The sequence below is a fragment of the Eulemur rufifrons genome, chromosome 7 (genome assembly GCF_041146395.1).
Source record: "Eulemur rufifrons isolate Redbay chromosome 7, OSU_ERuf_1, whole genome shotgun sequence".
Taxonomy (NCBI): Eukaryota; Metazoa; Chordata; class Mammalia; order Primates; family Lemuridae; genus Eulemur; species Eulemur rufifrons.
Window position 1 is genome coordinate 230883952 of NC_090989.1, and position 15193 is coordinate 230899144.

The 15193-nt window shown below is 36.7% G+C and overlaps 1 protein-coding gene across 5 annotated transcripts in view; it reads right to left on the minus strand.

Annotated features, from left to right (window-relative positions):
• Window positions 1-539: 539 nt before the first annotated feature.
• The window catches only part of PTPRD (protein tyrosine phosphatase receptor type D), a 493549-nt gene continuing 478895 nt past the window's right edge, over window positions 540-15193 (minus strand). For all 5 annotated transcript variants that reach the window (XM_069476476.1, XM_069476475.1, XM_069476474.1 and 2 more), the window contains 4 exons: window positions 14718-14843; window positions 11519-11673; window positions 6144-6279; window positions 540-4277 (listed from right to left, as the gene is read on the minus strand). In XM_069476476.1, coding sequence (XP_069332577.1) covers window positions 4209-4277; window positions 6144-6279; window positions 11519-11673; window positions 14718-14843 — 486 coding nt within the window. In that variant the 3' untranslated portion in view covers window positions 540-4208. The remainder of the gene's footprint in view (window positions 4278-6143; window positions 6280-11518; window positions 11674-14717; window positions 14844-15193) is intronic.

Below are 15193 nucleotides of genomic sequence, written 5' to 3' on the forward strand. Positions count from 1 at the left end.
CCTACATGAGAACACCAAAGTATCTCATTTGTTCAGAGCTGCATCCCCAATACCCACAATGGCTCTACCCCATTGTTGGTTCTCAATAATATTGAATAACTGAGTAAATAATCCAAGCCAAGTATTTTCTTAACCATGTTCCCAAAGGTTTTAAGAGATTAACACCATGGAGCTAGTTTTATGTGTATGAGAGTTGTCAGTTGTTTGAACATGATAATACTTACACACATAAATAATGCACTTAAATTCACATATAGTAGTCATCTTCCACAGAATTAAAGATTGCCTATGATCTTTGACATGAATGAAACCAATGCCTTTCTTTACTAAGTAAATCTAGGCAAAGTATTTCTCTGAGCCTCCGTCTGATTACCAGTGATAAGTGCTTACTCCAAGGCAGACACTTGTGAATAGGAGGCTCTCAGTAAATGGAGTTACTATTAGTACAAAGGAACTAACTAGATAACCAGAGGAGGAGAGGGGACATATAGTCAGTTCAAAACCAAAGTGCTTGAGTGGACAAAAGCAAAGGCTAGGGCTGCATAACACTGACATTTTTATTAGAATTCATTTGTAACAAATGGAACTTGTGTCAGCAAAGAACTGATTTTCATACAGACTTCTTTCGCCACCAATGTAACGAAGTAAGAAAATAAAAAGCACGCCTTTCATTCTGTAAAACATTTTACGCGTACTACTAATTAGAGGTAATTGTATTTTTTTAACAAGCCATTTTACAAGTTATTTTTTTTTTAAATTTTTCAGTCTATGCATCCAAAACGAGAGCAAAGAACACAACTGTTATTATCTTTGTAAAGACACTCCAAGCTTGGATGGCAAAGCCACATAACGGATGGATAGGATGGATCTGTAGCCTTCTGATCTCTGCTGGAGTATCAGGGCACCCATAAACCCAAAGAAAACCAAAACCCAAAAAGAAAAACGAAAAGGGACTTAAACATAAAAGGAAGGACTAAAACAAAGCAAAATCAAAAATAAACAGGAAAGGAAAAAATATGTGCATTACTGCAGACTTTTTTCTCTTCCTGTTTCTATGTTGTGTTATTTACATACACACAAATGAATTTCTGAAGCAGTTTCTTACAGATGGGTTCAAGTAATAACATTATTGGGTGTAGAATCAATAGGGCAGTGCATAGTACAAAGGTATAGAAAGTGCAAAGTTCCCTAGAGGCCCTTCCCTCCCCTGGCTGTCCTCGCCATTGTCTAACCATGCAAATCATTTTTAAAAAAGAGCTAAAATAAAGTTCTGTACAAATCACTTTTTATATATTTTGATTTTTTTACCATTGTAACTAATTACAAAATTATACATAACTACACATACATAGGTAAATAATAGCACCGTACTGGTTATGATGATGAAAATAATTGGAAACTTGACGGTTTATGGCAATGAGAGATAAAGATGTTCACCTGGGAAATTAAAACTTGACTGGTTGTACAGAAAAGCACAGAGTGGAATGCACATCAATGACAGTAAGGGAGTTACTTCTAGGAACAGCTCCTGAACAGTAAGATTCCTGGAATAGTCTCCGCCTTGTTCGTCTATGGTATGCATCCCATTCATTTTCTTCTTGTGAATATTGCCATCTTTCCCTTTGCCAAATGGGCAGTTTTTGTTTCGGGGAGAGAAGCTGCTCATTGGCCAATCATTCTGGTGTGTAATACTCCATCGGATTCTACATGTCCAACATGGCATATCTGGATGATGCAATGTCTGTCTGACCCCCTTTGTTTCACTAAAAGAAAATTATAGCACTGAGTAATCTGGCACTTGGATAAATCTCCAAAAGATATGAACTAAAGGAAAACAATAACAGACCCACATAGTGCACATTCTTCTCTGGTTCTGATGTAGGTTAGAGAGTCTCATTCTGAGGTAGCCTTCTAGATACTTTTTTTTTTTTTTTTAGTGTTATGTATACTTCTTTTTCTTTTTTTTTTCTTTTTCTTTTTCTTTGTTTTTTATAAAAGTGCTCAAATACAATGCTTGCAAGTGTTTGGTCTCTTGGATTTCATTCTGCTAGCAATGGGAAAATGTAGAAAACAAAAATCCTTCCATGAAGAATATCCAGGAAGTCAAAATTAAACCAAAGTATTATACCTATACCAAAACTCTTTAAGAGTTCCTTGGATATTTTGAGGGTTCTTTAAAATTATGTAAAATGTGGCAAACTCATGCCATCATCCATGGCTTCCTATAGAAGTTATGTTGGAAGAATTAGGGGAGCTATCTATTGTTTATTTCCCCTTTTAGAAAAATCCTAATGGACTATCAAATATATTCCAAAGTTGCCAATGATGCTCGTTACTCACATAAGTTTGGTGCAGTTACTGCATATTCCAGAGCAGATTTGGAAGGGAATATAAATAAAACAAGTAGCTTTTCCTGATGTGGACGATTACAAAAGGAAGAAGGGCCCTGATTATCCAAGTGCTTTGGGCTGGTACAATCACTAACATCCCCGACTTGGCTGAAAACTAGGAATGCATATTATTCAAAGAGTTTTTGTACATGTGGTAAACAGATAATGCTTTAATAGGAAGAGTAAAAGATACGAAGAACTAATGGAAATACGAACCGAAAGCTAAAAAGAAATGCTATTAAAATAGGCATCAATTATAAGGCACTCTAAATGCAAAACTAAAACCAAAACAAAACAAAGTACAGCACTTCCCAGGAATGCTGTATGCCACAAAATGTTTCTGACCGAACAGAGTAACATGAGTTTGGCTTTGCCCCTGTTACATATCATAAATGCAAATTTCATAGCACATATTATAGACAATATACGATTGAATACACTTTTTTAAAACAACTTGATAGCTGATATATTACAACATTCTCCCCTCCTAAAGGGATATGCACTGACCTTTCCCACATGCACACCTCTTAGATATTTAATAATTTTTTTATTGCACTAGAGTGTTAGAAATATTGAACTTTGTTGGAAGCCTGGCTAACAAAACGGCATTTGTGAATATGATTGGGTGGGTGGGGGGAGATTGGGCAGGAAATTAGGGGGTGAGGTTTGACAATCACTGATGTGCATTCCTCATTTCCCTTTAAAAAATTAAAGTTTTGTGATATTAAGAAATACCAATATGTCATAAAATTAAGAATAAATTGAAAAAGACGTTTACAATAGCTTTTCTACAATTAAAAAAAATGAAATCATGGAAGAACTAAATGATAGCTATATCTATCTTTTTGTGTGGACACACTGTCTATATATACATAGACACCCTTATAAAATATGGATATATATGTATATATGTTAGCAGCAACTTTATACTTTGCGCCTCCCTGTTGATTCCAAAAACAAAACAAAATAAAAAATAAAAATTCTCTTTGATTATTTGAAGAGAACGGGTACTTTCTCACCAATCAAAACTGAACACAAGTGTAAAAGTAATATCTGACGAGACCGATACTGTAGATTAAGAGTATTGCACAAAAATGTGCAAAAAATTTTCCAATTATTTGATATTTCTACAGCAAGATATTACAGATAACAGTTCTACAGCTTAAAAAAAACCTACAGTTTGGAAATAAAAAAATGAAGAGTTATGTAACTTTTTTTTAAAATTCACTTTATCGAATGATACATTTTGTTAAAAAAAAGTTTACACAGTTAGAAATGAAGCACAGGTCAGCAGTATCTTTACAATACTAAAAAACTAAATCAAGGACTTCCTTTTGAAACATTCCCCCCCACCTTCCCCCCTAAAATGTTATTATGAGCAGTATGGTGGGAAGGGCGATGTCGAAGCCGAGTCCATCTCGCGGTGAGAAGCCGCAGCAGCACGCCTCGCGCGCTGGACTGCCCCCCTCCGGCAACTTCTCCTTGCACCCCGCAAGCAATCCCGAACAAGATGGTGGTTCTTTGCTGTGATTTCTTCTTCCCTTGATTTCGAATCCTTGAGGTATCTGTAAATAAAATCCTTCAGATGCCTCATCAGTCAGGATTCTCTTTTTTTATTTTTCAGGTTAGATTATTAAACTGTGAATTCTTGGTCCACCTGGGATAATTTGTTTTTAATTTGTTTTGTGTGTAATAGTCCCACTAAGTAGTTGTTAGCTAGAAGTTAAGAAGGACTTCTCAAGTGCCCTGTATGGCTCAGAAGAGACTCCATGGATAGTGAAGGGCCTGCAGTAAAAATCCAGAATGGGTCGGGGGTTTCTACGTTGCATAGTGATCAAAGCTGCCCAGGTACTCTAGCGCGGCTCGATAGCAAAACTGATACTGATCCTGCAGGAGACGAGGTATGGGGAGAAAGACGAGGAGGGAACATGATTATATTTGGAAAACAGAAAAATGAAGATCAATATTAGAAAACAGTTACATCCATATGGGGGCAAAATCACTACTTTCATCAGTCAATTCAATCCGATGACCGATCGGTTATAGTGAACAAAGAACAATTAGCCACACGGAGTCTTTGTTAACTTCACCAATCAATTTGACTGACACAGTCTCCTAATTCTAAGTAGGGGTGGGTTGAGCGAACATTACCTTCCAGACAAGTGTTTTCCAAGTAGTATCAAACAGTCACCACCAATTGAACACACAAACTCCTCATATATGCCTTAGAAGTCACTTTTTATAATTACTTGCTTATTTGTGATAACTAATTCTCAGTTTGCATATTTAGGAGAAGCTGATACAGATGCAAACTTTCTGAGAAAAATCTGGATTTATTTATCTTCTGGACTACTGCCAACAGATTTGAATTTTTTTAAAAAAATTATGATCGGACAGTAGACCCTTGCTGCCTGCAATCAGAACTACCATCATTTCTGACATTCATATATAAGCGAGAGAGACAGCCAAAAGGTAGCCAGTAAGGAACGTCAGGCTCACAAAGCCATTTATGCAGCGTTCTGGACTTTCAAGCTTTTCATTTAATGCCATTTCTGAAAATGGCATTACAAGATTGGCTGCCCACATCAAGAAATACCTGTGCCATTTGGCCTAATTCAGTGTGATTGCTAGTTGTCTGTTCTAGAAAGGCACACACTAAAATAAAACAGTATGAAACATGGCCTTTTTTCAGACAAAGAAGAACACTGTCATATTGGAATAAATCGGAGCATCGGTGGAGAGATGGAAAAAGTACAATTTACAGATGACTGTAGGGATGAGAAAAAGTAGGATTTTCCCCATAAAAGAAACCTATTTTCAGTAGCCAATGGGGCTGAAAGTAGATAGTTTCTATTTTGCTTAAATGTGCATTTTTCTACAATAAAAATGGTAATGCAATATAAATGGAGTTTGCTTTCCTATCTTGTCACAGTGAGTTGCTTGGCTAAGTGTTGAGGCTTTTTAAACGTCCAATTTCCCTCTGTCACCCCCAACACCCATTAAGTTTGTCAGGCTGACATAATGTTTTGAGTATTGCAAGCCAAATGCTTGCACTACTTTGAAATCAAAGTCTGGAAGATATTGTGGATGTTGAATTTAGGAACACATATAAACTGTATAATTTGGTGGCCTTTTGGAGAACATAAACACTATCACTCATATTATCCTTAGAAATGAATGTTCAATAGACCAGACTGGCTAAATCTTGAACCCATATTACTGTGAGAAATATTCAAATTTTCATATTAATTACTAGAATATAAAATGAGGGGCTAATTTCTGTAAGGTTATCCAGGAACCAAACGTTTTAAATGATCACTGTTAAGACATGAAATATTAGAGCAGCTCATGTCTTTGCAGGCATACAGAAAGAGAATGGAGACGTAAAATGAGCTGAGGCTATTGCTAGTATGCTTTCTATATGTTTATGTATTTTTAAATAAGTACACTATATATTAACATGAATATAATTAATTATATGAATTTGCCATTTTATAGTTCAAAAATGGTCCAATAGTGACAAGTTATCATGGCTCAGCCTAATGTATAATCTCACATAATTTCTACAACAATGACATTGATACTGTCACTCCATTTAAAGAGGTGGAAAATGAGGTTCAAAAATATTAAACATTTTGATACTTTCCCTACAGTATTTTATCTCTGGAGTTGAAACTCCCTGGACTCTAGGAGGTACTAGCTAGCAAAATCTAGGCTTTTGAGACGTGAAAAACTCATGGAGACTTTTCTCACCTCCGTCTGTACCATGGCTGGCCGTTGTGTTCTTAACATTTTGACAGTCTGGAAGATATCTACAACTCCTTCATATCTCATTCTTTCCAAAACAATGCTTAGTGTTATGAAGACTCCAGTTCTTCCAACGCCCGCACTGCCACAATAACAAAGGCAACATTACTGGATGACTTTCTCATGGTCTTGACCGCATTTGCTTGTAGGTGGACATACTTCCACCAGCTTCCATAGTCCATGTTTCTCCACAACCATGTTCAGAAAAATGTGGCACTGAGTTCACCAAGATTACTCTTGGGAGAGTGAGTTTGATAGTATGCGAGAATGAATGTGGAGTAATCAGGATTAAGTTTTATAAAATAAAAAGACTTTTCAACTAGGGTTATATACCATTTTAGAAAGACCAAGAAAACATAAATATTGTGAAATAAATGAAACAAAGAAAGCATGAATAAAATACAGGTTTATACTATTCATGGAGGTCCTGGTTTAGACATTGCCTACGTAATACTTTTGTAGTATTAAATAATTCAGACTAAGGTGAGGTTAATTTGGCATCTTCAACTTTTCTAGCACATTACTCACTTCTTATAATCACTTAAAATCTGTGCCGGATGTCTCATCACCTCGACATGTAAGTATATACGAAGATACATAAATGATTCAAATATCGACATTGGTTTTGATATGAGAAAAGAGATTCTATAACAGAGGTTTTATTTGATATGGAATTTTCACATACTCTTCAGGAGGATTTATGACTATCCTGTAAGTACATGTACAGATTGTGTACATGCTATATTTTTTCCTACTTCCTGAAACTTATAACTGTCAACAGATTCTCAAAGGGGTCTCTAATCTAAAAATAAAAATGGTTAAGAGTCACTGATCTCTAAACTTATCTACTATTTTTAGATGATCAGCAGCTAAAACCCCAGGATTCTTTCCACTACATTAGCAAGGTTTCGAGATTCTCTCTGTTGTCTTAACTGTTTTAAGATAATTCCAGAATCTCCACAGCAGCAAGAAAGAAAATTAATTCATAGCTCTTGCGCACTTAACAAGCAGGAAAGCATATGGAGGTTTAGGTAATGAGGAAAACAGTAAATAATCTGAAAAATCCCTATATTTTGGAATCCTAATTAAATGGCATGTGTACCACTTGGGCACAGGCTGGGGATGTAGCTGTCAGGCATATATAAATGATGTGGCCCCTCATGAATGGGGATTTCCAAAGAGTCCAAACAGAAATGTTAAGTGAGGCTTTAAAATCCAGGGCAGTCTTTGTCTAGCAGCAGTCAGGGCTTCTGTTTCGATGTAGTAGATGACCTGGAAGGTCCCTTTCAACGTTGAAAGTCTCTCTCAGTCACGAGAAACCGTGATTTATGACCTTTTTGTTAGATGGTCCAGGTACTCTGGAGCCTATCACACCTTGATTCAACTGATCAAATGCAACAAAAATATGGTGTTTCTGGATTTCTACTAAGTATTTTCAAGAAAAGAACAGACATTGGCCTTATAACTTCCAAATTTACTAACTTTATCATGTTAGTTTAGTAAGTTATAAATAAGTGGTATTTTGAGAACATTCATAGGTAAAATATTTAGAAGTCTTCAATATACATATAAGATATGTGATAATAGGCCATAGCATTTATATTAAAGGAGTGTTTAAATCATTTTGTGATGATAAAAGCAATGACAAGTAATACACACCTGCATGTGAACACACTTATACACTTAATCTTATGGGAATGCCTAAAGCTAAGAATATGTATTACATTAAAGGTATTATTCTCTTTACAGACTATATTGGCAAAGTTTAAATTAGTATTTGGGCAACTTATGTATAAAATTAAAAGAAATATCCAGGTAATTCAAGCCTAATATATACCATCCACTTTGTCCTAATACAAGCATCCCTCATTTTATTGTGCATTGCTTAAATGTGCTTCACAGATACTGCATTTTTTTTTTTTTTTACAAATTGAAGGTTTGTGGCAACACTGCCTCGAGCGTCTATTGGCACCGATTTTTTAAGAGTATGTGCTCACCTTGTGTCTGTGTGTCACGTTCTGGTAATTCTCATAATATTTCAAACTTTTTCATTATTACTATGTCTGTTATGATGATCTATGATAAGTGATCTTTGATGTTACTATTATAATTGTTTTGGGACACTATGACCATGCCAATATAAAATGGCAAACTTAATCAATAAATGTTACATATGTTCTGACTGCTCTACTGACCAGCTGTTCCCCTTCCTTTCTCTCTCTCTTCAGGTTTCTCTAGTCCTTGAGATACAATACTGAAATTAACTCAATTAATAACCCTACGATGGCCTCTAAGGGTTCAAGTGAAAGAACGAGTCACACGTCTCTCACTTTAAATCAAAAGCTGAAATAATTAAGCTTAGTGAGGAAGGCATGTCAGAAGTCAAGACAGACTGAAAGCTAGGCCTCTTGTACTAAAGAGTTAGCAATGTTGTGAAGGCAAAAGAAAAGTTCTTGAAGAAAATTAAAAGTGCTACTCCAGTGAACACATGAAAGATAAGAAAGGAAAACAGCTTTATTGCTGATATAAAGAAAGTGTGAGTGGTCTGGATAGAAAATCAAACCAACCACAACATTCCCTTAAGTTAAAGCCTACTCCAGAGAGAGGCCCCAACTCTTTTTCAATTCTATGAAGGTGGAGAGAGGTAAGGAAGCTGTAGAAGAGAAGTTTGAAGCTAGCAGTGGTTGGTTCATGGGGTTTAAGGAAAGAAGCCATTTCTATAACATAAAAGTGCAAGGTCAAGTAGAGAACCTGCAGCAAGTTATCCAGAGGATCTGGCTTAGATAATTGATGAAGGTGTCCACTCTGAAAAACAGAGTTTCAATGTAGATGAAACAGCCTTATCTTGGAAGAAGTTGCTATCTAGGACTTTCATAGAGAGGAAAAGTCAATGCCTGGCTTCAAAGCTTCACAGGACAGGTTGACTCTCTTGTTAGGAAGCTGGAGACTTTAAAGTGAAGCCAATGCTCATTTGCCATTCTGAAAATCCTAGGGCCCTTAAGAAATATTCTAAGTCTACCCTGCCTGTGCTCTATAAATGGACAACAAAGCCTGGGTGACAGCACATCTGTTTACAGCATGGCTTACTGAATATTTTAAGTCTACTGTGGGGAACTACTGCTCAGGAAAAAATGCACTTGGGTCACCCAAAAGCTCTGATGGAGACGTACAAGGAGATGAATGTTGTTTTCATGCCTGCTAACACAATATCAATTCTATAGCCCATGGAACAAGGAGCAATTTTGACTTTCAAGTATTATTATTTAAGAAATACATTTCATAAGGTGATAACTGCCATAAACAGTGATTGATGAATCTGGGCAAAGTAAATTGAAAACCTTCTGGAAAGGATTCATCATTTAGATGCCATTAAGAACACCCATGATTCATAGAAGGTCAAATACAACAATTACAAGAGTTTGGAAGAAGTAGGTTCCAACCCTCACGGATTACTTTGAAGGGTTTAATGGAGGAAGTAACTGCAGATGTGGTGGAAATAGCAAGAGAACTAGAATTAGAAGTGGAGCTTGAAGATATTACTGAATTGCTTTAATTTCATAATAAAACATGAATGGAAGAGAAGTTGCTTGTTATGGATGAGCAAAGAATGTGGTTTCTTGAGATGGAATCTACTCCTGGTGAAGATGCTGTGAACATTGTGGAAACGACGCCAAAGGATTTAGAATAGTATATAAACGTAGTTAATTAAGCAGCAGCAGAGTTTGAGAGGATTGACTCCAATTTTGAAAGACATTCTACTGTGGGTAAAATGCTATCAAACAACATTACATGTGAGAAATCTCTCATGAAAGGCAGAGTCAATTGATGTGGCAAACTTCATTGTTGTCTTATTTTAGGAAATTGTCACAGCCACCTCAACCTTTAGCAACTACTATCTTGATCAGCTAGCAGCCATAAACGTCAAGGCAAGACCTTCCATTAACAAAAAGATTACAACTTGCTAAGGATGATTGTGAACATTTTTTTAGTGATGAAGTATTTTTAAATTAAAGTATGTACATCGGTTTTTAGGCATATTGCCATTGCACACTTAATAGACTATAGTATAGTGTAAACACACCTTTTATATGCATTGGGAAACAAAAAGATTTGTGTGACTCTCTTTATTGTGATATTAACTTTACTGTGGTAGTCTGGAATGAAACCTGCAATATCTCCGAGGTATGCCTGTATTTGATCCACATGTCATTTTCTACATGCTCTTTCGTTGTATAGTGCAAAGGGTTTTTGATAACACAAAGCAAATGTATATAAATAAGGTCTGTTTCCCATCTAATATACCATGTCTGAGAAACAGAGGATGCTAGAAAGGATTTTAGACAATCAGCTGAGAAAACTGAGGTCCAGAGAAATTTCCCTATTGTCAAAGAGCTATGTAATAGTAGAGGTGGGAATAGAACACAGGTATTTTGGCCCAAGTCTAGTATTTGTCCTATTTTGAGATCCTGCCTCCTATTTCATTAAGAACTATAGGGCTTTTTTTTTTTTTTGAAGGGCTGAAGCAAAACATATTTTTTAATAAATTCTCTCAAGATTTCCACCATAAAGAGATTAGAAACCTAAGACTTCTGTTGCTAGAATCCTAAAATATGTTAGTTTAAGTAAAATTAAGTGAATTCCTTTTGCTAGAGGGTTTTTTCATAGCAAATTCCAAAAGCACTAAATTTATGGTGAATGTCTAAACCATTTACTTGCTATTTCTATTAACTTCAATGACTTGAATTATAAAATGCTCTAGAAACTATTGAAAATAATTAACTTGAAGGTCCTTCATTTTCTGATATAGCAACAATTTTCAAGCAAATTGCATTTTTAACTGAGGTACCATTCTAATCACTTATTGACTGGCAAGAATTAGTATTGTCATTAAGGCTTGATAGCTATTTATGGTTTTCCCAGGAAGACAAACACAAAAGAAAGATACAGAAAGATAATTATCAGTGTGATGCTATGAAAGCAAAGAAAATAAGAAATGATTAATAGAACAAATTATTACTAGGGATGTACCAACAATTCCTGTTAAGGTCAAATTGGCAAGGAAAACTACAGTTTGCTTTTTTCTTAACAAGAACGTGAATTTTGGGGATAAAAATTTTCCTCTGATTATTTTCATTTTAGGAAAATGAAGCGAAATGAATCGTGCTTTAAATTTCACAATACATTTCTGAGAATAAAGTTTCAATTAATTAAGCAGAGTCACTGCAACAAGCTTGTACAATGAATAAACAACAACATCTATTTTCATAGTTATCGTTGCTTTAATCACAAGTGGAAACTTAGCATTCTTGATTTTAACTTACCTGCAATGGACTGAAATGGGTCCGTCTTGGCCAAACTGCTCCTTTGTTTTATGGACTTGGCCGATGAAGTCAATAAATCCTTCTCCAGACTTTGGCACTCCTTGCTCTGGCCAGTCAGTGAACTGGAACTGCCTCACTGTTCGGGACTGGCCATCCTTTAGAGGGAAAGCCACATACCCGGCCACAGAGGAGCACGCCAGGAGGATTCAGCAAGCGCGCAGACCACAAGAGCAATCATAATTTTTTTTTTTTTTTGCAAAAATAAAAGGGGTAGAAAAAGTTAGAAACATGTTTAACTAGAAACTTAGTTATATGTGTGTCTTATCTGCTATTAGCACCATCTACATTCACATATATTTAAATCACAAGTTTACTTATCTCAAAATGCCTAGTTAAAAACCTGGGTTCTCAGATAGTAAATAGCCATATAGTTCTCCTATTAGTAAATGCTTCTGAGACCCAAAGTTTGGGTTCATTACCATTGACCACATCCACATTCTTTTCAAAGTGGAGCTAATGTACTCTATTTCAAAAATTTCAGAATCCAATAACTTTGCAATATCGAATGGAGCATCCAGGCATGTCATCCAGAACAGAGATTTTGCTGTTGTCACAATAATTTCACATCTGCTGTGCTTGCTTATTTCTAGCATTGTCAAATGACAAATGGTGACATTTAAAGGATCTGACACAAACTGGGTAGTTGCTGTTAACCTGGATGCCCCACAAGACTCAGAGGAATACAATTTCTAGCAGTGGCAGGGGACAGAGCACGTGCCATGTGACTATGCTGTTAAGCAGGAAGTGAAGCATCCCTCAAGGAAACAAGAGATTAACAGCAAATAAATGCCCTTTTCTGAAACAGAATTCTTCCCGCTGACCACAGGAATTAAGAAGGCTGTGGGGGGCTTTAACACAGATAAACCAAAAGGTAGAAAAGAGAAAAACAAGCCAGATGCAAGAGGGGTCTTTCTTTCCTAAAGTGATTAGGCAAAACTGCTCTACCTTATAGTGTATAATTGGGTTAAAAAGAAGATACTAAGTCACTTCTGATTCCCTCTAGGATCTTAAGGTGTTTTTAGAAGCACAACAAGAGCAGAAGCAGCCCTCTGTGTACAGAACCAGGAATATCAATTATACTCATCAACCTTCTCCCCTGACTCATCAGAGGAGAGAGAGAATTCAAACTTTAACCTTACAGGGTTAATCCAGCTCCCAAATGGTCTCTTCCCTTTAAAGAGGCTTCGACTTGTTCCTCCTTTTTGTTTCTGTTAACATCTTTTTCCCCATCAAAGTTCTTCTGGATACAGGTGTGCATATTCCCAACACTCTGGGCAAGTGGACAGAGACTCAATCTCTCTCATTCAGTCATACTGAGAAGGGGGAGTGGCTCAACTCAAGGTGAGCACATCAACTAGCCTGGTGGTTTTCACAGACACAGGGTAGCTTTCTGACTGACTTTATTTGGGAATGGATGTAAAACAGGGAGATTATTCCAACTTTTGGGGAATACTGCAGAATATAGAAATAACTGTTTAGCCCCATAACTAATTTGTTGATGGTTACCATGGAAACATGATTTACTTCCCTTTGTTTCCAGAAAAGATTTCGGAAGCACAGTAAGCAAAGCCAGAGGCCAGGTAATACAGATTTATTCTCCTCTGAATGTCCTGGGGATTTCATTTCTGACCACAGTTGCTTTTAATAGCAAGAAGAGGTCATGTGCACAAACCCTTACTATTTGGAGGAAAGACCGCCTGACTCTGTTGAAAGGTTACCTGTTTAACAATACTGTACTCTCAAGTGCCAACTTGCTTCCTAAACTGGGAAGTTGAGATTAGAAACACACCAGGAGTGCAAACAGCAAGTGCTATGGTAGCTAAGAAAATTATACAGTCACAGTGAGACTTTTTTTTTTTTAAACATGTGAGCAAGTTCTGGTTTCAATCTTCTTTTGGTTATTGTAATCAGATTTAATTTGGTCAGATGGGAAGTGGTAAAGGTATTCCTGCCATTGGTGGAGCCTGGGTCCTAGTCTTTATCATCAGGAATAGTTGGTGAGTTTACCTCAAATGCACTTAAGATTTCCAGTCACATATCTAGCTTTAAATTCTGAAAGGGCATGATTTTTTTTTAAAACAATGGGACAGGTTACCAAGGTATCCTTGCCTGGGCAATGCAGAAACGAGACCTAGGGACTTAGCTGCTGCCTGGAGTACAAGCACCTTCAGAGTAGTTAATACCTTAGACTTTCTAGGATTAACAGGTCTGCTACCTGGGCCAGCCCTCCTGCTAACCAATTTCTCTTTCACTTAAGGTCAACAGCTAGGGCCGGCCTTTGGGCATTAGCAAAACAATCTCCAAATTTAAGTTTAGAGAAAGAGTTTTCCAGAAAAAACAATGCATCAAGTAAATAGCTCTATCCTGAAGTTTTATTCAACCCACCCACTGTGACAGTTCCAAAAAAAACAAAAAAAAGCATGTCTTTTGAATTGACCTGGTTTCCCCAAGATGTGTTTGTAATCATGGTTTGAAAGTGGCCAAAGGCAAATATATTAAAGTTTATGCATAGAACATCTTACATCAGGGCTGAACCTTGGACTTGGCAATCTAGATAAGAAATGCAGAATGAAAATTAGCCAATAAGGGTCGTGGGTGCACAGCTCTCATGGACAGACACATTAGCACACCGAGGAATAAACTCTGCCAGGAATCAAATTAGAATGTGCAAAGCTTGTCAGATTTTTCTAAAGAATGCCATTTGCTCTGCAGTTTTAAAATCATACCAAATTAACCTCTGGGCCCACATGACCTAAAGGGCTTTGCAAAACAACAACATATTTACAGCCTCAAGTAATGAAGAAGTCAAAAAATGTTCCAAAGAGAATGAGCTGAGAAGGTGAATGTAAGCACAGCCAACCAATCAGTAAATGCTTCCCAGCACAAACACTCACCAAGTGCATCCCCAAAGTTGGGCTGCCAGATGTTATGTTTGAATAGATGCCAAGCCTGGGTTTGTGAGAATGCATGCCAGACATAGGAAAAGTTACTCTTACTTTAAAAAAAAAACCAGTTCTCCAGGATGGCCAATTTCTTTTCTTTTTAGGAGTATGGTGCTTGGCAAATGTTTCTCCCAGAGAGGTGGATTTTAGACTACTTTTTGGCTAAGGGTTAAGAGTTGATGATTGTGCCAACTTACCCTGGCATCTGTGACTTTGAATTCCCTTAGGATATACTGTGGCATGTTGTACTCAGCCATGGGATCTACAACAAAGTACTGGTATCTTGCAGATCGTTCTGCTGGCCAGTATTGGTGACATTTCTCCTAAAAGGAGAGAAGATTAATGTTAAACTGTGCAAAGTATAAATGAAGTTTTGTCTATCATCTATCTACCTATCTATCTATCTAATTTCTTTATCTCAATAATAAAATTTCAAACTTCAAGGCAATTACAATTGCATGTGACTCATTTTCTCTTTGAAACCATGAGCTCCCCAAAGATAGGGAAACCATCTGGTTCCTTATTTGCCCATGGTATCCAGCACGGTACTGTCATACAGTAGCTGCTAAATACACATCAGTTGAATTGAATACTTGGACAGAGTAAGCATCTTCACACCGACAAGTTATCCCAATAATTACATTAGTCCTGGATAATGCTGGCCATGTTAGTT